General features: G+C 41.3%; 1 protein-coding gene across 4 annotated transcripts in view; it reads right to left on the bottom strand.

The window, feature by feature from the left end:
- The window catches only part of CUX1 (cut like homeobox 1), a 420,256-nt gene that overhangs the window by 63,665 nt on the left and 331,803 nt on the right, over window positions 1-24,788 (bottom strand). For 2 of the 4 annotated variants that reach the window (XM_075013967.1, XM_075013968.1), the window contains 4 exons: window positions 20,984-21,286; window positions 19,329-19,391; window positions 16,264-16,452; window positions 6,472-6,736 (listed from right to left, as the gene is read on the bottom strand). The exons of 1 other annotated variant lie outside the window; for it this stretch is intronic. In XM_075013967.1, the coding sequence (XP_074870068.1) occupies window positions 6,472-6,736; window positions 16,264-16,452; window positions 19,329-19,391; window positions 20,984-21,286 (820 nt within the window). The remainder of the gene's footprint in view (window positions 1-6,471; window positions 6,737-16,263; window positions 16,453-19,328; window positions 19,392-20,983; window positions 21,287-24,788) is intronic. One more of the 4 variants, XM_075013970.1, reaches the window with a different exon arrangement.

Genomic DNA, 24,788 nt, shown 5'->3' on the forward strand with positions numbered 1-24,788 from the left:
GGGGAAATATTTCATAAACACCAATAACATTCTGATTTCTATGCCTAATAATTAGCCACATCTTGCCTAAAATTAAACAAAAACCAGAATAAGGAAACCAAGATCAAAAGTCAGAATTCTGAATTAAATTTAGAGCAGTGCAGCTTTCTGACTGGTTGTTAATGAGCCCAGTCTGACTTCTGTCTTATTTTTTATTTACAAATTCCATTATAGGACATTAGCAGCCACATGACAGGCAGTGTGCTTTTAAGGAATTAATGCACTCCACTAATGGATAAAACTCAACTTTGTGCTTCATGCAATGTGTAAAAATAACCCAGAAATGTACTGCATGTGCCATTTTATCAAAATGGAGTTTCCCAGTGTCCTGGATCTCACAGGCATCAGGTTTTACTTAGCCTACATTATACTGCAAAACATAACCTGTATTCCTACACAGCAAGAAGGAACCTCAGCACAGGAGTAGCATAGAGTCAGGCTGCATCTACATTATGAGCTAAAATCAACTTTATTAAAATCAGTTTATTAACACTGGGTTTTATAAATTCAGTTTTGAGCATCCTCACCTTCCCACATGCTCCCCACAAAATTGACTTATTCCTGCCACACACAAGTCGCCAAAATCGACTGTTGCAGCAGTGTATTGTGGGAGCCTATCCCACAGTTCCCTGAGCCCCATAGCTTTGTGGGTATTTTCGCTGGTGCAACATAGGAAAAAAATGCACTGGAAATGGCTCTGCGCATCTGATGACATCTTCACACATTTCATTTCCCTCATTCCCCTGCGGTGTTACCCAAACGTCCCTTCCTCCAGGTGGAATCTGGCTTGCATGTATAAGAGATGTGCTTTTTATAATTGAGAGGACAGGAGGTACAGTAAAGTACCTAGGAAAGGTCAGAAAAAAGATTCTGGGTTTCCCAACTGACAGGTTTTCAAAATGGGATGCAAAAGGTTCTGGATTTTGACCTCCTGGCACAGCAGATCCTCAGATTAATAATTGTGTCTCAAAGGCCAGCCACTCTAGTGACAAATTTCTGAGCATGCGCCAACAGCAGAGCGACATCCTGCTGTGCAAACACCGCTGCACCCATTCCTTTCCAGCCAGCACTCTACATGGCACACCAGCAAAGAGCCTGAGACTCCCCGAGCCCTCAAGGAATCATCCGGAGGGGTCCCAGGAGTCAGCCTTGTACACCAAGATGTGGGTCCCTCCTGAACTGGGCCAAAGGTACAGACCATCCTGGACCTGTGTGGTGAGGAGGATCTACACCAAGACCCCAAGGTGAAGTGCCGTAATGTCCAAGCCTATGCAGGATGTTAACCACCCTGGCAAAACAAGGCCATCCCCTGCTGCGGCATGGAGAACATTCAGGCAAAGGTGAAGGAGGTCCAGCAGGGCTACATCTGGGCCCAGGATACTGGCCAACACTCTGGGGCAGGACCCACCACCTGCATCTGGATTCACACCTCCTGGCAAAGAAGAGCCTTAGAACAAGAATTTGCACCTGAAATGTATGTTTAAGTACACACGGGGGCGACGCTGAAAATGCAACGAATCATTGAATCAGTTATGGCTCCTTTGGTCTCAAAGAACAGCCACACTAGTGATAACGTTTTTTTCTTCAGTTGACTGAAAAGGCCTCCAGGTGTGTAAGTTGACATGGGTGTTTCAAGCTGAAAATGCAATGGATCATTGAATCAGTTGTGGCTGCTTTGGTTGCTTGCTGACACTTTGAGGCACAACCCACCACCTCCCCTATTTTACAGGCAGGCTTAGGCTTGGATCTGGGTTTAGACCTCCTGGGCTAAGGAGATTCTCAGAACAAGAATTTTCATCCTTGCACCCACTCCATAATCTGGAACAGTATGTGTAAATAGTAGACACGGGCAAAAAATGGAAAATATAATGGATCATCAAATCAGTTACAGCTCCATTAGTCACTGCAAGCTTTAACTGGAGAACTGTGGTAATTGCAGAGCTACTACGTTGCCTTATATGGCCTTTGGATCAGGCCCATGTACAAATCTGGTCTCAAAGGACAGTCACTCTAGTGACAAAGTTTTTCTCGACTGAAAAGGCTTCCAAGTGCCCCAAGGGACACCCTGTCCACAGTAATCAATGCTCTATGGTGTCTGCCTCTGGCCCTTCTTAAAGCTGCTGAGAGACCATGACACCTTGTGGCAGGACCCACCACCCGCCCCGATGCCCAGAGAGCCCAGAGGAAAGTCTTGGCTGTATATTTAGACCTCCTGGCAAAGAAGATCCTCAGAGCACTAATTTGTACACTTGTACCCTATCCATAATCTAGAAATGTACATTTAAGTACACACATGCTGAATTGTTCACCCAATCAACTTTCAATGACACTTCCTGTGTCTATGGGTAATGGGGAACCAAGGGTTAATTACAGAGAAGGAGCCTGAGAAACGGCTGCACCTGAGAGCAGTGGAGATGGAAGAGGCCAGAGCAGAGAACTGTGGGGCACAAACAGCACATCTCTGGAGGCTGATGAATTTAATTTAAAGACATGGCACTTCCTCAATACCGTTCGTTTGGAATTTGAGATTCGAACTGAACGCTACACCCGTCAGGTTACTACCACATTATGATATTGAGACTGTATTGATTTTAGTGCTCTGTAAATTGAGCTAATGGCGCTTACAGTGAAGATAGGCACTTCGTAAAAATCAGGCTAAATGTCTTAAAAATCGGTATCTCATAGTGTAGACGTAGCCACAAGAACAGTTTTGAGACATCTTTGTTTTAATGAAGAAGGGCTGCCTAGTCACAGATGAAAAGTCCATTTCATAGTCATGTTTGTGACAAGTTTTCAACTGAGCCTTAAACTTCTTGCAGGAACTAATGTGCGCTGGAAAGAACCAGAGTAGCAACCAACCACTGTTGGAATGTCTACTTTGTGCTTGAAGCTAATGACATTATTGACTTATTTCAAAGACAGTAGAGTACTTCAGCAGTAATTGCTGACAATGCTTTTTCAGGGATTATGGGTCTGTAATTTCCCCTATTAGAATAACATTCATCAGACTGGGGACCAGCGGTACTAATATTAATTTGCTGTTACAATTACTTCATGCATTCTGTGTTTATTGCCAAACCTTATTTACATCTTATAAATCTCCCTTTACAGGCAGTGATCCAAAGCACACTGCTCCTGGGGTGCTCACTGAGTCAGGAGAAAGAAATGGATAACTTCCTGTCTGCCCACCTAAGAAATACGTCATTTAAAATACCACAGTTCCACTTAGGAAAGTGAATCACAGCATGCTCATTGAACATTTGGCTACAGCTCTATTTAATATGGGCTTGTTTGATGTCTGTGCAAATCCTTGGAATTGATCCCCAACACACTAGGTCTGGAAGTCAATCAAGCACTACATTAGTTAGGAGACAAAGTCTGTACAATAAATAGAAACTGGTGGCGGCAATTAGGAAAGTTTGGACAGAGAGTGCCTATTAGTGGAAGATGAAGACCGTACATCAACCGCACCCTGAAGGCACTCTTCAGCGTTATTAAAATATGGGGACATCAAAGGGATTGTGGTGGAGTTCACTGTACATGTCTTTGCACAATTGGATTGGAATTTCAAGAAATGGCATTTAATTTTTATCTCTACCACAGGCTCTCGAGGTGAATGTGCACAAGTCACTTCACCTCCACGTCTCAGTTTCCCAAGTGTAAAACTGGGTTAATACTACTTCCTTTCTTCCATCCTTTCTCTGTCCTATTTTTTAGAATGCAAGTCATTTGAGGCAGGAATCGTCTCTATATGTATTTTCTACAGGTTCTAACACAACGGGGGAAGGGGTCAATTTCAAAAGGGGCCTCTGGGATCCTCTGTAGTGCAAATCATAAAATACTAGAACTGGAAGGGACCTCGAAAGGCCATCAAGTTCAGCCCTCTGCCCCAATGGCAGGACCAAATAAATACATTCAGATGTATGCTATTCTTATGCATGTGTTCAGTTCTGAGCTCTGGGAACAAACAAAGGTTTAGACTTGCTCGTGGGTACAATGATATCTTTTCTGAATATTTATATTTTAAAGTGAAAGTCTCTCTCCCTCAGGTATTTTCACCGTGGCTCTTGCTGTGACACGTGCCCACATATATTCTTTACACAAGGATGGATGTGAGGGCACATTTTAAGGCAGTGACAGTTTGTGGAATGAGTGGCATAAGCTATACACCTAAATAATACGTACTTCAGTAACAAGATTCCCGAGTCACTGAATTCATGGCAGTGAGACATTATGAAATGGACAGCAAATTCAGGAGGCACTGCACACTAAACTCCCACAGGTTCAGACAGTAGTTGTACCAATTAAGAAGTATGGGAGATATAAAATCCACAATGTTAGCTAAATCTGAAAATGGGATATTGGCTTCTTCAGCATATGAAAAGCACCACATTCATTTTTTTAAGATTCCTCTAGTCTGAAAGGGAACCCTGTTCAGTTCCATGACTTCACTTCTTGTACCTTATGTTAATAAATAAAAATGACACCCAACATTTGAAGAACGCCTTTCTGTGGAGGCTCTAAAAAGCTTCACAGGCATAACTTCAAGTTCACAAAAGCCTTACATTCATATATTTATTTTTCAGATAGTGAAACTGAGGCTGAGATGAGCAGTAAGTGGGATGCGGTTTGCCAGGGCTGCCAGATACTTTGCTTATGTGAGCATCTGCATATATGGCTGCTCGCAGCTCCTGTTGGTTGCAGTTGGCCATTCCTGGCCATTAGAATCTGCAGGAAGCAGTGGCCCTGCCAGCATCTGTACCTATGGATGCTCAGGTAAATAAAGGGCCTGGCAACCTGCCAGATGCTAACCCTGGTGAACTGTATCTGCCTATCCTGAACTGAGGCATTGAATCGGAGGCCATAGCTAGATTTTCAGTGGTGCTAAGCACTCAAAATAATCCCACTGATTTACAGCAGGTCATAAATAACTTGCTCATCATCACAAAGCAAAGCAGTAGCGCTGGAAATAGAACCCAAACACCCTACTCCATGTCCTATGTTCAGACCAGTAGGGTATGTTCCTGTCTCACTTGTACCTATTTTACAGTGTGTAGAACTGCAATGTGCTAATCACTCATGACTTGTCATGCTTTCTTACAAAGTGCCTACCAGAAGATCTCATGATAATGAGGAAGACAACACATGTCACTAGTGTACTCTCATTCATCTGTGTAAGTGAGAACAGCACATTTTGCTGTCAGACTGAAGGGAACATATTTACATAGGCATTACTCCAACTTGTGCATAATTGCTATAAGTGAGGAATGAAATAGATGTCTGTATTTGGAGAACTTTAAACTAAGATGCTGTATTTGCAATGCACATAAATCAAATGTGATAACATTTAAATCAGTGTGACAGAGTATAAATGTTACCATCTACTGATGTTGTATTTGTTATTTTCCTTTGCCTATTACCGTATGTTCTATTTCTTAGCTCTGTCACTAAAGAAGTCTTTTTTTTGTGCCCACTGTGGCTTTGGAAGTTGCAGAGAGAAGCTTAGTGGGAGAAACCTTTTAAAATACGAATGGTTTGTTAAGGTTTTTTAAACTGTTCTACGATAATCAGGGACTCTTGGTTGAGAAAGCAACAGAATGAGGCTTGTGTTTTCTCTCTGACTTCTCAGTTTAGAACTATGGTATACTGAGAGAAAAGCATGTTAAGTTAATGAGGATTCCTGATCAGTTCCTCACCGACAAACTGAGTGCTTTTATCCAGCTCATAATTCTCATATGCTGGTCAAGCACTGAGTCTCCAGTAGGCAGAAACTGCTCAATATGCTCAACTTGTGGTTCTTTTTAATGGGAACAAGGGATTAAGCTGCAACTCTAATCTCATTTCATTTCAGGATGACTCTTGGCATCAACGACTTATTGAAATAGTGTAATAAATCTCCAGACAGCTCAAACATCATGGTTGTCACTAGGCTGCATAGGATGGTCATCTGAAACTTCATGGAGACAAAACATATTCTCCAGGTTGCAAACCACAGGCCTGCATACCTTGAGCTAAAGGAAAATCTACTTTAATTTTCAGCAGTATAGGACCTATGACAAACAGAACATTTCAGAGTCCATCCAATAATACAAGAACAGTAATACAAACCTTAGCAGGTAGATTACAGTAGGAAAGAGAAATATCCCAAATGACACTGGATGATCATTTTAGTTTAAAGTCCCATTCTGACATATCAAATCAAAATGCAGGATTTCACATAGACAAGAATAATGTAAGTTAATGTGTGGGTATTTTTATTCCCAAAGAATTATTTTAAAACTAGTATATTCTGTTTACACCATCATAATTACTATGAATTCCTTGCTACTGAGTCAGTTCATTTTGTACCACTGCCCAGCATTAGCTTAGGTAGACAAAAGCAAACAGCCTTTTCTAGAGTCTATACTGTGCTGTGGGGGGCATGTAGTGTACCTGTAATTGTGGAACCAGTTGATCACTGTGCTGGTTTTCAAGTTGAGCTGCGTAGCAAGTTCCTCAATGGTTTTTGGTGATGGGTATGGCTTTTGCTGATATGCTCGTTTCAGAGCTTCCTTCTCTTCTGGTGCCAACACTACTCGTGGTTTTTTTAGCTGATGCTGTGGCTGTGGACTGGCTCCCTGGCTATAGTCTATTCCAACAGAAGAGGGTTCACAAGGTTGACTGTCACTAACAGAGCTGTGCCGTCGTTTCATGTAGGCTGAAAGAGAAATAGAGAACGAATGCAAATGTAAAGTCACCAGATATAAGTACTGGAGAGTAAATGCAAAGACCCTAAATTGTGAGGGGACAATGGGAGGGTGCATGCTGGGATGGACAGAGCAGGAAATTAATTCTTTCAGGGACCCAAAGGAGACCACAAGAGAAGGTAGAGGTGGCAGGGGACAGAGGACAAGCTGACCTTAAACATTTTAGCCATAAACCTTTCAAAGTTCTCCACCCCATTGGTGAGTATGTAAGACAAATATTTAATGGACATAAGATGTTAAGTGTGGTACATAGGTCTAATGTTATTCAACATAAGTATTTTGGGAGTATAGCTTTTTCCTATATACATGCCATTAGGACAATTCTGCTGTGATGCATCTGAAATGTTCTTTGTGTCTTAGTATTTAAAGCTTCCTATGACATTAAATTTAAACTACAGTAGCTGATAAAAGCTGAAATCACAACAACTTTCTGACACTAGATGGCGTTTGGAGCCTGTGGAATCCTGACAATACTGACCCTAAGGAAAAGTTCAGAGCTTTTTCCCCACAGATCCTGTTTTTAGATGAATATACTGGAGACGAGTTATAAACAAGACAAACAACCTACAGCCCCTTCCTTTATGCAAGATTATTTTACAGTATGCTTTGATGAGTGCTGCTGTTGTGTGCAGGTCTCAGTCAGGTCAATGAGTCTAAGCAACTTCATCAGCTCCCTCATCTCCAGAGGGGTGTGAACCATCCCGTACTGTTTAGTAAGGAAAGAGATTTGGCTAATGTCATGACTACCTTGACTGACCTACACTGGGTGGAGGGAGACGGGGTAATGCCACACCAATTGGAGTCATGCAAGAGTGTTGCTGAGGAGGATTTTACCTTGCAGTGAGAAAAAAGCACCTACAGATGAACTTAATACAAGGCTGTAATAGCCTGATAAAAACTGTGGGGGAGGGGGGTGTAAAAATAAACAACTCTAGGACTCAACATGCCAGGTTTTTAGGTTGCTTTTATACCGACCTGACATCAAACAAGGAGGCACTATCTCTACAATCTTTTGGAGCACAGACTCAGAGATCTGGAAGCTGGTAGAGTAGGTCACCTGAGCCAGCAACAAAGTCTCTCATGAAGTGGATTTCTTTAATCGTAGGCGTTATCTTCAGGAATAGTATCCACAAAAGACTTCCACATGAACAGGCCACCTTGAGCTACATCTTCCATTTTTTGGATACAGAGCTCATCCTTCTTACAGTACTAGGGAGCTGCTTTAACATAATCTCTCTCTCTTCCACTGCAGGACTGCCTAGATCTTTAGTGTCCAGCTGTTTTTTGTCATTTCACTCTCTACACTGCAGGTGGATTTAGTGGGATTGTTACACACCATCACAGGATTATCAAAATGATTTTTGACATAGTCCAGGGTACTTGAACTCCCTGCATTTTATTTTTCCTGAATATGATGTCTTGCCCATTGGACTGCCTACTCCATTACATCACTGGGCAAAAGAACCTCCTAAGCCACCACTATGCCGTGTCGTAAATACTCCCTTGTGGGCAAAGACCCTCTTTGTCACATGATGAAGCGGGTCTTTGCCCACAAAAGCTTATGCCCCAAAATACCTGTTAGTCTATAAGGTGCCACAGGACTCCTTGTTATTTTTGAAGATACAGACTAACTCAGGTACCTCTCTGATAAATACTGCTGCGTCCATTTAAAATGACTATAAAGTTATATGCAGTGTAGCTGCAGCCTTATCAGCTCTAGGATATTAGAGAGGAGGTGAGTGAGGTAGTATCTTTATTGGACCAACTTTTGTTGGTGAGAGCCAAGCTTTCAAGCCACACAGAGCTCTTCTTTAGGACCTGAGAGTGACACACAAGCTCACCCCCTTACCAACAGAAGGTTGGGGCAATAAAAGATATTACCTCACTCTCACTGCTTTTATAAGAAGATTAATTTAGAAGTTTACTCCAATTCATCAAACTACTGGCTGTTTCAATCAATGGGGAAATGGAAAGTAGTTAGTGGTAAATTAGTTATTTCAAACAGCACATGGTGGACCCTACTTTGGCTGCCCCTGCAATGCCACTGAATGCTACAGCTTGAAATGCTGGTGGTTAATATGTAGAAAAGGGAAGGTTATTCACCTCGTACAGTGACTGGTGTTCTTTGAGATGAGTGCCCCTGTGAGAGCCACTCCAGGTGAAAGTGCATGTCTGCAGCACATTCGCTCAGAGTTTCACAGTGGTACCCCTATGGACCTTGCATGCAGTTGTCCATTGCAGTAACGTGTATGTGGCCCATATCCCTTTGGTTCTTTCTGTGTCAGAGCCTGGTTTAGCTCTGAAGCAGAAGGGAAGAGGACCGGTAGTGCAGCATCCACAGGGACACTTATTTTGAAGTACTCCAGCTACTGCACAAGGTGAATAACCTTCCCTCCTGCTTTGAGTGATGTCCCTGTGGGTGCTCCATTCCAAGGGAGCTATACAGCAGTATCCTTCAGGATGGTGGGGCTTCAGAATATGTCAAAAGGCAATGGATAATACTGCTTTGGGCATCAGTTTTAGGGCCTTAGGTGATAGCATAATAGTTAGCAAAGGCATGTTGTGATGCCTAGATGGCATCTCTGGCAGGGGAACATTGTTGAGCTAGGCTGTAGAAGTGGAGATAGTCTGGGGGAACATACTCCCATTGTGGGTGGAGGGTTGAGAGTCTTTCAGTTGATAGCATTGTCAAATGCAACCTGAAATCCATTTAGGGAGCCTCTGCTTGGACAGAGGCATGCCCTTGGATTGGCCCACTATGAATATAAAATGTCTTGGGTTCTTCCTGAAGGCTTTGCGCATATTGATAAAAAGGCTAGCACATATCTACCATCCATTGTGTGCACTGAGGTCTCAAAGGAACTAGCATGTGGTTTGGTGAAGAAAGTTGGTAGGTGTAGAGGCTCATTAGACAGGGTGTTGGGATGTGTGCGGAATATAACTTGCCTGTCCTGATTTTGTGTATGACTCTAGAGAAAAGAGGGATTAACTGGAAGGAGTAGGGATCTCCAAAGAATTAGACGGTAGTATCCTGTGTTAGAACTGGTGGAGGTGTTTGACGTCCTCAACCAAAATTTCATGTGTGTTTGTTGGAGGCTGGACCATCGATGCGGACAGTTGGAGTTGGTGCTTTGTCCTTTGCTGCTGTGGTTGCCATTCACACTGATTCTGTTGGGTTTAGGAAGGGTGCCTAGGGTGTTGCTGTAATTGGTAGCTATACTGCCTTCTCCTGGTGGCTGGCGTAAGAAAGGCTACAGAGCAAAGCATGGCTCATGAGTCCTACATTGTTTAGAGGACCTGGTTTCGCTGGCAAATAGCTTTTCTCTGTCACACAGGAGATCCTACATGTTGGTCAGTATTTCTCAGGGAAATGTGTTGGATTTGAATGAGGCCCTATGCATGATGACTACCACTGCAGTAGATCTAGCTCCTGTGTTGGCAGCATTAAGCCTTCAGAGCCGTTTGGGTGGTGGGCTGGCCTGGTCCGTAATGTTGTTTACCAAGTTTTGGAACATGGTGTGGTTCCCATGGTCATACTTAGCCAGTAAGGTGGAATAATTAGAGACCCTGACTTGGAGAGTGGAGGACATGTAGACCTTCTGTCCAAAAAGATCTAAGCCTTTTGCTGTCTCTGTCCATGGAAGTGGACCTGAAGTGCTGTTGCTCCATTAGTAGGCTACCCGCGAATTCAGAGCTGGATGTGTAAATAAGAATTCAGGTCCTTTGTCTGGGATGTAGGAGTTTTTGATGATCCCTTCTGTATGTAGGTTGACTGGAGAATGGTGTTTTCTGCACCATTTTTGCTGGGTCCAAGATGGTGGTGTTGATGGGGAGAGCCATTTTAGAAGAGTGAGTGGTCTGAAGAATGTCTGTAAACTCATGCTGAGTTTCAGACACTTCTTCCCAGGGCTATCTTCAGTTCTGCAGCCGCACTTTTGAAAAGATCTTGAAAATGCAAGAAATTATCCACTGGTGGAAGTTGCATTATAGCCTTGTCAGGGCAAAAGGAGGATTTGGTGGGTGGAGATATTTCAGGGGCTGGCTCCTCCATGTCCTGCGCTATTGGTTCCTGAGGGATTTTCTCCTGCTGTGTGTGTGCTTCTGGGGTCAAGGGATTGCTCCCTGTGTGGGCTCAGCTGTCTGCTGGAATATCTTCTGTAAACCCTCCATGCCCTGCCAAGGGCTCCAATAAGGCCAATGTCCTTGGTAAGGCATGGAGAGTTCCATCCATGGGTATCTGTATCAAGGTGGTGTGTCATGGTCATAGGATAATTGAGACCTGATTCTTGTTGGTGGTCAGTGAGCTCTAGCAGGGGAGGGGTGGTGGTTCAAGGAAAATGCACCTTCAGCCCTATCAGCCTCATCACCAGAAAATTACGATGGCGCTGGAGATATATGGTGTGGCGTTGAGGTTCTTGGGGAAATGCGGATGCCAAAGAGAGGAGATTGTAGTGCAGAAAAGACTGCCAGCTCACTGTACCAGGAATAGTTGAGGCACTGGTGGTAAAGGTGCTGAAGCAATTGGTGCCTTTTGTGGCAATGGCACCATAGGCTGAACCAGCATGGCTGGAGTAGGTGCCATGATGCTTGATTTCAGGAGTGGTGCTGCAAGGAGACTAGCACTGATTTCAATGGCAGTGCAGATGGTGCAGAGGTGGAGGCAGACAAATTAGCGCCATTAGCTTGGGTGCCTGGATGGTGGGTGCTGCTGGTGGCAGACCTGTAGCTGGTACTGTAGGTGCTTGGAGTATTGGTTGTGCTGAGGTGCAGTGCTCTTGGTACTGTTGAAAACAGCTGGTGGGTGACCATTTTTTGCAGTCTGTTCTCTGTAAGGTGCTGAGAAGGGTCTCTTTTCAGACGACCCTTTAGGTTCTGGAGACTGCAGCGACAAAAGAGTTGGAGTTGTTTTCACACCAGGCTCCGAGACTGGTCTGACTATTTCTTCCATCAGTATAAGCTATAGCCTCAATCCCTGTCTCTCTGTGCTCTAACTTTGAGTTTGGTGCAATAGGGCACTTTTGGCATACGTGTGTGTCACCCAAGCAGACACTTTGGGAGCATCCATCTAAGATCAGTATTGCCCCCCGAAGGAGCAGCAGCACTTAAGAGCCTGGAAAGCTGGACACAGTGAGGCTGGTGACTGGAAAAAGTGTATGTGTGTTTGTATATATGTGTGTATATATATAAATGGGAACAGTACTTACTGTAACTAAGAAAAACAACATCTATTACAGTTAAGGAAAAGAGAATATAATTTGAGTTATCTATCTACTATGTCGGGACTGCAGAGCTCTGTCTCAGGCCAGGGATGTGTGAGGAGGAACCAAGGGGTCGAAGCCATGCATGAGATACTTTACTGGATAATGGCATGTGATGCAGGCACTGCATGTGTGCAGCCCTTATGGGCACTGCTGTGAAACTCTCTGAGAGAGGGCACAGGGATGCACCTACACACCTTGTGTGGTGCACCCACAGGGACATCTCTAGAAGAAGAATGGTATGATCTTACTTTTATCAAAAGCCTTTAGTCTCAAAAGTCTCCAAACTGCTTTACCAACTTCTAGGCTACCTCTACACTTAGAGAAAACTTTGAGATGGCCATGCTAATGGCCATTTCAAAGAATACTAGCACGGTGCTGAAATGCATAACCAGAGCCTCATTAGCATGCCGCTGGCAGCGGCATGCCGAAATTGCCACGTTTCACTCCTGGGCAGCTCATTCAGACAGGAGTCCTTTTCGAAAGGACCCTGCCAACTTCAAAATCCCCTGATTCCTATCAGCAGTCCCAACACAATAGATAGATAACAAATTATATTCTCTTTTCCTTAACTGTAATAGATGTTGTTTTTCTTAGTCATAGTAAGTTCTTTACTGTCCCTGTTTAAAAAGAAAAAATATATATAAAATATATATATATGTGTATGTGTATATCAGCAGATAGGAATAAGGGGATTTTGAAGTTGGCGGGTCCTTTCAAAAAGGACCCCCATCTGGACGAGCCGCGCGGGAGCGAAACGCACAATTTTGAATTGCCATGGCCGGTGGCATGCTAATGAGGCGCTGAATATGCTCATTAGTATTCTTTGAAATGGCCATTAGCATGGCCACATCGAAGTTTTCTCTAAGTGTAGACACAGCTGTAATGATATACAAACTAGCCACAGGGCTCCCTTTACACAGCACGGTAACAGCTAAAACAAGGGTGAAAAAATGGTATCTGCTCATTAGAGCACTGCAACACTACACAACAGTTTAGGAAAGGACATGAAGGAGGAAAACACACAAAATAAAAATGGAAAAATTTTGTGCTGTGTCCAACTGAAGCTGCCAGAATTTGCTCAGGTGACTTGGCTTTGCCCCCTCCTCCAATGCAAAGAGCTCATTGTTCAGTGGCCAGACTCTCTCATCTCACAACCCAAAGATGGCACCTCCAATAACACCATTTTCAGTCTGTTCTCAATGGTGACAGATGGAAGAACAAGGAGCAATGGTCTGAAGTTACAGAGGGGGAGGTGTAGGCTGGGTATTAGGAAAAACTACTTCACCAGGAGGGTGGGGAAGCACTGGAATGCATTACTGAGAGAAGTGCTGGAATCTCCATCCCTAGAGGTTTTTAAGTCATGGTTTAACATAATCCTGGCTGGGATGATTTAGTTGGGATTGATCCTGCTTTAGACAGGGGGCTGGACTAAATGATCTCCTGAGGTCCCTTCCCTGTGATTCTTCATTCTGGGACAACAGCTCACACCAACATTTCCTGAAACAGTGTACTTTCCTAGGAGATGTTCCACGCCCAGGAAGACCTGCCCTAACTGTTTTTGTCATTCAGTGCTGTCACTGTGAAGCAACAACTGGTAAAGTCTCTCTCTCTCTCAGAAGACTGGAATAAAGAAACTTAAAGATGAATTACTGGGAGCCCCACTGCACAAAAACAACAACAATGAAAAAACAAAACAAAAACCCTATAAACACCCACCAGGTGATATTCTTCTATCCAGAACAAGTTATTAGACCATCACTCCTCTGGTTCAAGATCACAAATATGGCCTCTATCAGTATGCTGAACCAGATTACCATGTGCTTTGCAGGGTGCACTCCACATGCTTTAAAAATGATTGGTGAATATTATTTTAAACAATCTTAACTCTAAGTATATGGGGTAAATATACAAAAGATCTTGGGGAGATTTCAGCATTTTTAAATAAGTAGAGATTCAAATCAAAAGACAAGTTACAAACATCACTGAATTTTGGAGGTATTTGGTTTTATACATATTCTGCACTTTTTCATTAACCATAACTTCAGAAATGACCAAACTCACTTCCCAAATCCAGTCACTGGGAAGGTTTGCAGTCACCCGTATGCACGGTGTGGGGCCTAGCTCTAGTCTAGGATTTTACCACTTTTTTTGTTGCTGTTGTTGTGTAGATCCAGCCTGGCCAAGCTCCTCGGTAAGTCTCTTAACATGCACTCTGCTCACCCACTCCACCCAATAGCACTGTAGCCCGCTGGCTAGGATAAAAGAAGGCCCTTTTAATATATAATTCTCATTCTGTACAGTACTGGGTCAAGCTTATTAAAAATGAAATGATATGGGACTACAGGGAATTAGCCTTTCCCCTGTTAGGAGGCTTCAGCACTTTTCTTAGGGGAGTGCAATGTTTGCAGCACGATGCACAGTAGGTGCTATATGCCGTGGAGGCTAATTATTCAAAGTAGGGGGGAAAAAGTCTGATCTTGGTGGACCCCTCCTAAATGTTAATTTAACTTGCACTAGAAATCTGCTGGACTGTTTATATAGGACTTTCATAGCATAAGCTTCAAGCTGATGGGTGAGAGTAGGGGAGGATCATCTCAGCTTAATTATCAATTTATTCCTCTGATAAAACATGTCAGAGAGCAATAACTAATGTCAGTGTTTCACTGGAAACAGAAACCACTGCAATATTCTTTCAATGATACTACCTGAATGGAAAGTTACGTTGATGTGACTCCAGAGTAATTTAAACAGTAGAACAAGAGCATACTTAGCTGCAAGAGAGAACTCCGGAGTGAACAGAGGGCTGAATTCATTCCCAGTGCTCTGCTACCAGCATAGCACTGACAGTTCAGGAGCTCAGCTGAAGCCCTCAAACAATTCACAGCCTTATCTTTATTCAGGCACAGTTTCCCTTCCTACAGCACATGTATTTTGTGGGACTTTGATAAGAATCCGGTTTAGAAACGAGTTTCCAAAGAAGGCTGTCAGTGTTACTTTTTAATTATTGTAATTTGGTTTTATTCAACATTGCATAGGATAAGCTGTTAGGATCAATAAAAATCCAGCTATCTGGTCCATGTAATTTTTCTCTCTTTCTAATGCAGCAGAAGCCATCTCAGCTCCCTTTAGTGCTAACTGGGAAACCTCAGAGGATTCTGCTGCCAGTGGATGATCTCATGCAATTTCTGATAAGACATTTCATCGTGCTGTACTACCACAAGTTACTACAACATAGATTTGTTTTTCTTATTCACTTACAACAGGAGACTACCAACTCTCCTGTATGCCTCCTTAACTGCAATTTTCAATAGAACCATAAGATTTTTTTCATTACATATTAGTGTAAGTGTGAAATCAGTCAACAAAAAAATTTCTAATGAGTAAGTGTACCATTATCATCCAGGATAACCAGCTGGAATGTACACAATTCACACTCTGCTAACTGCTGTTAAAAGCAGCATCTGTAGCAGCTGTTTTGTAGAATCACGTGATCGGACAAAAAGGTGGCAATTTTTGTAATTTCTATTTCTCAGCAATGGATTCAAAATAAAGAGAAGGATCTGAAATTCACAGGACACGTTCCACAATAAAATTTCAGATAACAAATGTTGAGGCCTATATAGATAAATGCTTCTGATCTAAACAGATGAGGGGAGTCCACTTGAACAAAACCAGAATCACAAAGGACACTAATTTAATGAAATGCATCTCACAGAATCATTTAAAACCCCTGTATTTATCATTCCTCCTTCTGATCACCAGTGTTACGCCAGCAAAAAGTTCCCTCAGGAATCACTGCTTACTCCCTCCATCCCAACGTCTGTGACTGGTTGTCGTCCTAGTAATGCACATCCTAAGCCAGCTCCCATTCTTACGTTTCGCATTATCACAAATTCATTAGGGCAGCAATAATTAATTCTATAGTGGAATCTAGCAATGGCTTCCTGACACTGGGCATTCAGAGTGTTCCCCCCACCCACCAGAGATGTATAGGAAAACAAAGCTAGTAACAAGTCAGGTATAGAGAAAGATGCTGTGAATCCCTCCCCATAGCTTTCAATAGTGCTTGATCAAAATGACCTACGTAATATTCATAGCTTTCCCCATAGCTTTCAATAATGCTTGATCAAAATGACCTACGTAATATTCATGGATAATTTAAAGAGAGTCTCATTTGAAATAAAAAAAATATGCATCAGCAATCTGCTGCAAATTACCTTTTTTCTCCATTCGCTTCATATCCATCAATTTCTCCACATTGTTGGGATCATTTAGCCACAGCTGCATGCGGACAAAGGGCTCTCGTCCCTTCAAACTCAATTTGTGCCAGGGCTTTGGGCGAGCCAGAAGGTCTGAGACTGAGCCTTGCGTTAGCCCTAGGATTGTCTCCCCAAACAAACGCTGACCTAATAAGAAATCAAAACTGAAATGTATTCACTCAGCTAAGAGGAAAAAAAAAGAGAGGATAACAATGCAAAAGAAAGACCAGAAGGTGGAAGGGGACCAAGTTCTCTGAAGAACGGCAGAGCTCTGGTATATATAATCACACTTACTCTTACTTTAAACTTTTCCGAAAACTCCAAAAGAAATAAAAGAAAGAATAATAACTCTTCCATTATTAAAGTTGGAAATTACTTAGGTCTGATTCTGGTAAGCAGGGGAGCTCAACTCCTTTTGGGATCAGGGCCTTATAATGGACATAATATACAAAAGTAAAATGTAATAGCATTATAAAAAGTAAATCAAGCTTTTAACTAAGTCAACTCCAGCAAGAGTACTACAGCTTTTAAGTTTTAAGAGGGAAGGCGCTGTAATGGCTTCTTTCAATTAAGATAATACAGACAATTTAATCAGTGAAACAAACACGTGTATCCCTTTCCAGTTCAGCAACATTCACACCAGTGTCTTCACAGACATGAACATGCTGTTCCTGTTACATTGTTTTTTACTACTATTGTAAATGTTCTTCAGCAACTGCAGGGCTGAAAACTGCAGTTTACAAAACGTAGAAACAATATAACTACTACATACAAGCAACAAAAATAGTCTTAAGACTTCTTATTTAAGCCATGCTTCAAATGCTATGCTTCAGTAGGGTAGCAATTTCTCTGTATTTTCTAAAATACATGTTGTATGTATAGATAGTTACTGCCTTTTTTGTGAAAAAGGAGGAGCCGGTACTCAGCGACCCCAACAACACCCAGCAGTCCCATGGCAGGGACTGCTCAGGTGCTGGTACTCAGCAGCTGCAAGTACCAGCAGAAAAAAAAAACACTGTATATAGTTATTGTTCCATTCATACATTTAAGATTTAACTTTGCAGTAACTACAGAACAAAACCACAGCACTTGAAACCAGGCTATAGAGTTAGTTTTCTATCAAACTTCACTTAACACTTTTCTTGACCACAACTATCCTGGATATGTAATAACTTGTGCTACAAAAGAGAAACCTGCAGTCATCTAATTTCTGCTAGTACTTTATCTACTGTATATTGTCAAGATAATCTGAAAAAGCTTTTTACCTGCTAAGACTTGGCCTCAGGATGCTGTTTCTGCCCCCCAAGAGAGTATTTTCCTTTGCTCTAGGTATACGTTAGCCAGTGGTAGTCTCAGGCCTATATGACCTTTGCAATGCATAGAGGCCTACTTATTCTTCAACCCCAAGCAGTAAAGGCACATGCTTCAGCCTCTGAGTCAGATCATCATTATCATCATCAATTTTCTGTCCATAATTCCATCTCACTCTGGCATAAGTGGGCCATTGGCACATATTCAGATCCCTCAAGCCTCCCTGCATGTCCCCCAGTTTGAAAAGTCCTCACTGGCTCCTTTTTCAAGTTTGCTGATTTAATTGGGAGGAGACAGAGGGAGAATGTGTGTATAGCAAGGGTCTTCGGGCATCCAAATGAAGGGGAAGATGGCCAAGGGTTAAACAAACTTGAGGGAGATGTAAAGAGAGGCAGCCAGAGGAGTTTTTGGTCATGTGTGTATAGCGCTGGGGAGGGTGAACCCAGCATGAAGTAAGATGGACATCACCTCCATGTGCATGTTACTTTATATGCATATTACCTAAAATTGTCCCTAAACTCATATTTTGGCAAGTATGTAAACAAAGAAGTTTTAAAATACATTCATTTTTCATATTGCATCTGCTAATATACAGCTAAGCCTTGCTTTTCTTGAAATTCTGAAAAAAATCAGACCACATGCCACTTTTGGCTCCTCTGCAATCCAGACTAGTCACTGTACTCTGGTACAGATGGGGATCTTTCAAAAGGAACCCTTCTCTTTCTCCATCTTCAAAACTGCCCATCAGCTGAAATTTGCAGGCATAATAGCACTGTAACTTATTTATAGTGGTGCCTCTTAGAATATTTTAAATTGTCTTTGTAACTAAACAACATTCCCTGAATATTCTCAGAAGTTTTTAAATATGCATAGTGCTAAGCACGAAAAGTTAGGGGATAATGCAAATATCACATTAATATTATATTCATGGCAAAAGTGAAATGTTTCAAAGGGCAGTGCTATGTTTATTCTACTGCTCTAAGTACAATTGTATAGGGTCAAATAAATGGCTTGAAAGACGGTCAGGCTAATGGGAAACAAATTATAAATCACTGCCAACTGGTAGTATGTGTATTGTATGCTACACTCAAATAACAATCAATGATTTTTTAAAAAAAAATATAGATTCCAGAGAATGTGCCAAACCCATACCTTTTAATTTCCCCCATCTTTATTCTTGACTAGTTCATCTTTATTGTTGTTAGGTAGCCACAAGAGTTAACTTTTGTATCTAGTCTCCTACTTGTATTTTTTTTTTTTTTGTTATAGAAAATTCTATACAGTATTTTGGCACTTTCTGCAACCCCCAAAAATTTAGATCTTTTTGGTAGTTTGTTACAATTCCTCCCCCCCGCCCCCCGCATTCTGTGACAACGTGATATGCTGCCCAAGTTAGAAAATAATAGTGCTACCAAGATCTCATTGCTGGGAGTGCTAGCTCTGGTTGCTAGAATTGTTACTAGTCTGAATATGAGAAAGCCCATGGGGGAAGACCTTCCAAAGATGACCCAATTTACTGAAGCATGTCACCCAAATTAGTTTCACTCCATTGCCCTCTTTGGTGGCTACTGATTTTTGAACTACTGAGCCACTAGAAACTGGATGAGACACGTTCATATAGCCCTGTGGCCTAAACAGAAGCCTCAGCACTAAGTAAATCTGGCGCTTCAACATATTGAGGGCAAAAGGAGTTATTTAAACTTGTTCCACACCTAATGCAGAGTTTGGGGCACATTTCCTGGCTCTTCTGCTGCTTTTTAGGCTTGTCAGCCACACTGTAGGAAAACAAAAATCATGGGGAAAAAAAAGACTAAGTAAAAATGGCATCAAAATAAATGTAAACAAAAATACTTTTCAAACAATTTCTGGAACACCAGAGAAGGAACAGTACCCAACAGCATTCTGCACAAAAAACGAAAGGCCTGATCCTACAACCAGCCACAGAGTTTAGTACTGTGACTAGCTCCACAGAGTAAGCACTCTGGCTCTGACCATACAAACATAAGCACGTGAATAGTTCCCTCAAGTTTAATGGGACTTGCTTTAATGTATGACTGTTTGCGGAGGTATTACCTCAAATTTTTTTTAAATGAATGAGAGACTAAAAAAGGGCAGTGGGTCTTTAAGAGGGCACAAAAGGGTCATATTTTTGCTCGTGCACAGATGACTTAGCAGAAGCTGGGTATAATAATGTTCTAAGTGGTTATAATAAATGAAAGTCTGAACAGTTGCTCCTAGGGAAAGGTGGCCCATGGGATGAAAAAGGGATGAATACAGGGAACGGATGACCAAAAGCCACTTGATCAATCAATATTTAAAGTCAAGAGACAACAACCTTCTATAAGCTTCAACTCCAAGAGAGGCTTCATTATCTAGATACCCAGGCACACTGTTTGAAATAAGCAGTCTCCATACACTTAAACATTCTTGCCTCAGGATGAATAGTGGCTACATTAAGTGCCATAATCAGAAGTTTAACATTGGTGTACAATTGAACGGTGCAACAACACTGCCCTTCTCTACAGCCTTCCTTTTGAGAACTTCAAAGTGCTCTGCAGACTTAAATGCACTAACCCCCCAATATCTTGTGAGGAAAGGACGTGTTAAACAGAGACACAGGAGGAGTAACTTACATATAAGGGTTACAGATCAAGCCAGCGGACGAACTGGGTGTAGAACCCAGATCTCTTTGGCTCCCTTTCATGTACCTTAGCCAACTAATCACATTTCCTATGACAGCACTCTATATTATCAACTACATCAGCATGGATCCATCTGCTAACTTCATGCTGCACCTGAAAAATGCTCTGAAGCATTAACTTTTGTTGGCCCAATGTGAGGTAACAATTAAGTAACCCCATTCACTTCCATAGTGTCTGCATTCTCCCTCTCCACCTCTACCATATCCATGACATCCCTCCTTAACTCTCATCTGCCTGTGATGCTCCTCCTCTTTCAACCCTTTCCTGCACCTGTTTACAAAGCACTAGGACCCCCAGCAACCATCTCTACATGAAATGGAAAACCAGAAGCTGGAGGCGAAGTACAACTTCTCAAGTGGAGAACTGAATAGCACAGAAATTTTGGTATCTGAAAGGCCTAGAGGTGTGTGGACGGGGATGGTATTCAGATTGGTAGACTGGGTGTATATGTAAGATTGGCAGAGCAATGATTTTCTGTTTGGAAGTAGGTATTTAAAATCTAGAGGATGTTGTGCTTTGGATTAGAACAATTTCAAAACAGATGGCTTTAGACCTAAACAGTTTGGTAACAGTCCCTATAGATTTCTCTCTAGCCACACATTACTTTAAAAAAAAGCATTAATACTTTGCTTTATTTCATTAAAGACATTAGAACAAAAACTTACCAAGGTTGTTGTCTGTCAACACCTCTTTAACCCTCTTTGTAATGCCGTATGTGTCCAGTTCAGGAGACACAGCAACCAGTTCTTGAATGCTAAGTGCTGAATGACCAGACAGAGGCAAAGGTGTTGTCGACTGGGATTCAGAAACAGGTGGCTCACTTGATTCTTGTGATTTGCCATCCTTATTTGTCTCTATAGCAGGACAAGGTTGCTGTACCAATTCAGTCAAACTCTTCACTGATTCACTGGAACTCATAGGAGACTCAGGAGCAGGACTGCAACTGGCAGAGGTCTTTGGAGTGCTTTCTGTAATAAAAAAAGGAGAAAAACTGACTTGAGCATAATTATCTCGCAACCAAAGCATTAAAACTAACTTCCTTCTTGTTTATGTTCTACATACTTTAACAAATGACCAGGTATGAAAAAATAGCAAAGCCCTAAACTGCTTCTTTTAAGGGATATGGTACTGAAAGGTTTCATTTTAAAGCTATGCTACTTTGTAATTTTACCATTTGATCAATCTCTGCTTTCTCAGCAGGAAAGATAAATAAATGCAACGGAAAAATAAAACTAAAATTAAGGTTCAATACTGTGAATGGTTGCAAGAAACTCATCTGGCTATAACTTTCAGAAGATTTCAAGGTATTGTTTTCTGTGTCATTTTCTTACAAAATATTCTGATGTGTCAATTATTAGAGCGCTATATACTGCATAAGAAAACATGGTATTTGAATGCCATCACAATAAAATGTAGGTATTTAAGGCAACAAAAGCCTTAACAATACCATACTGTATTTAGGAACGTTGCCCAGATACGTTAAAAAAACCCCTGCTCTCTCAATCAGAGAAATTCAAATTTTTTTAGTAATGAAAGATGCAAAAAAGAGACAGACATAAAAGGACAGCAAGTTCTATATAAGTATTTAAAGCAAAAAGAATCCCACAAATTTTATTTTTATTTTCTGCTCACGCCCAAATGGTCATACAACAGAACATAAAACCCAGCAAATGTTATTTTTGTATCAGGAGCAGCAAAGGAATTGTACTGTAAATTTGCCCCGATTCACCCATGCGAGGGACCAATTTGGCAGATCATCCATCTTGTTCACTGTACACTGTCAGGGATGGCATGTATTCCCTACATGATAAACAGATTGCTTCTCAGGTCTGTGTCCTTTAACCCACATCAAGGTCAAAATTATGGCTGCCTGGCTAATAAACTGCACAGAACTAGTTCAAGTTCCTTCTAATTTTGTAAACAAATCTTACCAAATAAATAGAGCAGCTGCAAATTTCCTAGGCAATTCTTTATATATGCACTGCAAACCACTCCTACATTACATTAAAAACCAAAACCAAAATCTCACAGAAGACTAAACAAAAGCATTCACTGGTATCATTTTTTTTCCAGACAAAAGGTAAAACAACATATATCTTTCCTATTGCTGAAATGTAGTATGTTGCTGACAGCGTGGGTTAGGTAAATTATTTTGTTTATTTTCACATAGCAGCAGCTTCCTGTGATTTTTTTTTCTTAAGATCATCCAATCTTTTCATGTACTCAAAAACGTAAGACTATCTGAATCTGAGTCTGGAATGCAACACGAAAGGAAAACAACAGAACTATTTAATAAGCACTCAGTGTACCACAATTTCAAACTAGGTATGATACACACACACACCATAGATAAACATACAAAATACTCTACATTTATTCTTATGCATTTCCCTTAATTTAAAAGCATTCTCAAAATCAGACATTTGAGAAATAAAAAAATCACTTTTCAAGCAACTGAAATAACCAAGCAGATGTTCTTTGTTAGTCTTTAGAAAATGGTTTTGTTTTCACAACAAAATCCGTTAAAGTAGAAGTTGCTAATAAATGAAAAAGAAATCTAATTTAACAATTACTACATTGTTGACCTCCTAATCTGCAGCCATTTCATGTGTTTTAAGATATAAATAGTCAGTACCCCTATCTCTTGACTCCCTGATAGGAGAGAGAGAAAATTCAGGAATACCTGAAAAATTGCAGATTAAGGATCCCAAAAAACATGATTTAAAAATAATATAGTGAAATTATGTATCTGACATATTTTCTGCTTCTCAAAGCCCAGATCTGAGCAAGAAATATTACATGATCAAACTGACTAATTTTCATAACAAGCACATGTGTGTGTAACTGTTCATACACATATATTGACATACGCATGCTTAGAAAAAGGGACCAAGCTACTGGTAAGGGGATATCAGATTTTACTGTTATGAGTTGGAGTTATACTACTCAAGAGGCAATGACTTCCCAGTTAATATAACTTTAATCAACCCAGGGGAAAAAACAAACAAACCTTTATTATACTAAAGAGGTCATTTAAAAATGTGTTTGTTAGAAAGTGCTTCCACGACTTCTCTTCCATTGAGACTGCTATTTTGAGGGCAGATATTTCAGTTAGAATGTATGCAAACACTTCTGCCTTGACTTCAGACATGGCAGGTGGTTGAAATTCAAGAGGGCTGCTGTGTGGTTTATTGGGATTCCTCTTACTTCTCTGCTTTGGAAGCATTTTTATAATATTTTAAAAAGTTGTAACTACTGCTAATGTAACATTAGAGATAAGAAATCACGTACTTCAAAGCCAGCATCTGACTGGGCAGGATTGTATCATCTGAGCAGTATGTTTCCAAGAAGAATGCCTTCTTGTACTGTAGAACATAAGCTTCTAAATAACTCCACTCATCCACTCCACCCAAAACTGTCTACTCCTTATACGGCTGCTTTCAAACGTGAACTGAATATAATCAGTGACAGGAGACAGCCATGCCAGATCAGTGGCACTGCTATGGGCACCCGCATGGTCCCACAATATGCTAATATATTTATGGCTGACTTGGAACAACAATTCCTCAGCTCTCATCCCCTATTACCCGTCCGTTACCTACGATACATCGGTGACATCTTTATCATTTGGACCGATGGTAAAAGACTCTAGAAGAATTCCACAGAGACTTTAACAATCTGCACCCCACCATCAACTTATGTCTTGACCACTCCACACAAGAGATACATTTCCTGGACAGTAACAGAGAGTAAGCCGTGCTAGTCAAAACACTATCAAACCAAAAAGCAGTCAAGTAGCACTTTAAAGACTAGCAAAATAGTTTATTAGGTGAGCTTTCGTGGGACAGACCCACTTCTTCAGACCATAGCCAGACCCAAGTTCTGTTCTCAACTTTGTCCACATATCTATTCTGGAAATACCATCACTGTACCTAACCATGTTATTTACAGAATCAAGGGCACATTCTCTTGTTCCTCAACTAACATCATATATGCCATCATGTGCCAACAATGCCCACACACCATGTACAGAGGACAAACTGCAAACACACTTCGACAAAGAATGAATGGACACAGAGCAGACACCAAGAATCTCCAAATACACAAACCAGTCAGCCAACACTTTAACGGAAGGGGCCATTCTGTTAAAGACCAGAGAGTTTGTGTTCTACTGCAAAGAGATTTTAACAACTGTCTACAGCCAGAATGCTCAGAACTAACATTCATATTCAAATTTGACACATTAACATGTGGTTTGAACAGGGACAGCAATTTCCTGACCCATTATAAGGACTCTTTCACATACTTTGATGTTTGATCTCACTCTTAACTTCCCTCCCCTAAACCACACCCCCCACCTCCAACCCTCCATCTCTCTGCTCTTCTGATTTGCCAACCTTGATAAGAAGTTTTCTGATTTGTCAACTTTGATAGTTTTTGGACCTGTGCGCTTTATTTATTCAGTCTGTT

This window comes from Carettochelys insculpta, chromosome 19 (genome assembly GCF_033958435.1).
Source record: "Carettochelys insculpta isolate YL-2023 chromosome 19, ASM3395843v1, whole genome shotgun sequence".
Lineage (NCBI taxonomy): Eukaryota > Metazoa > Chordata > Testudines > Carettochelyidae > Carettochelys > Carettochelys insculpta.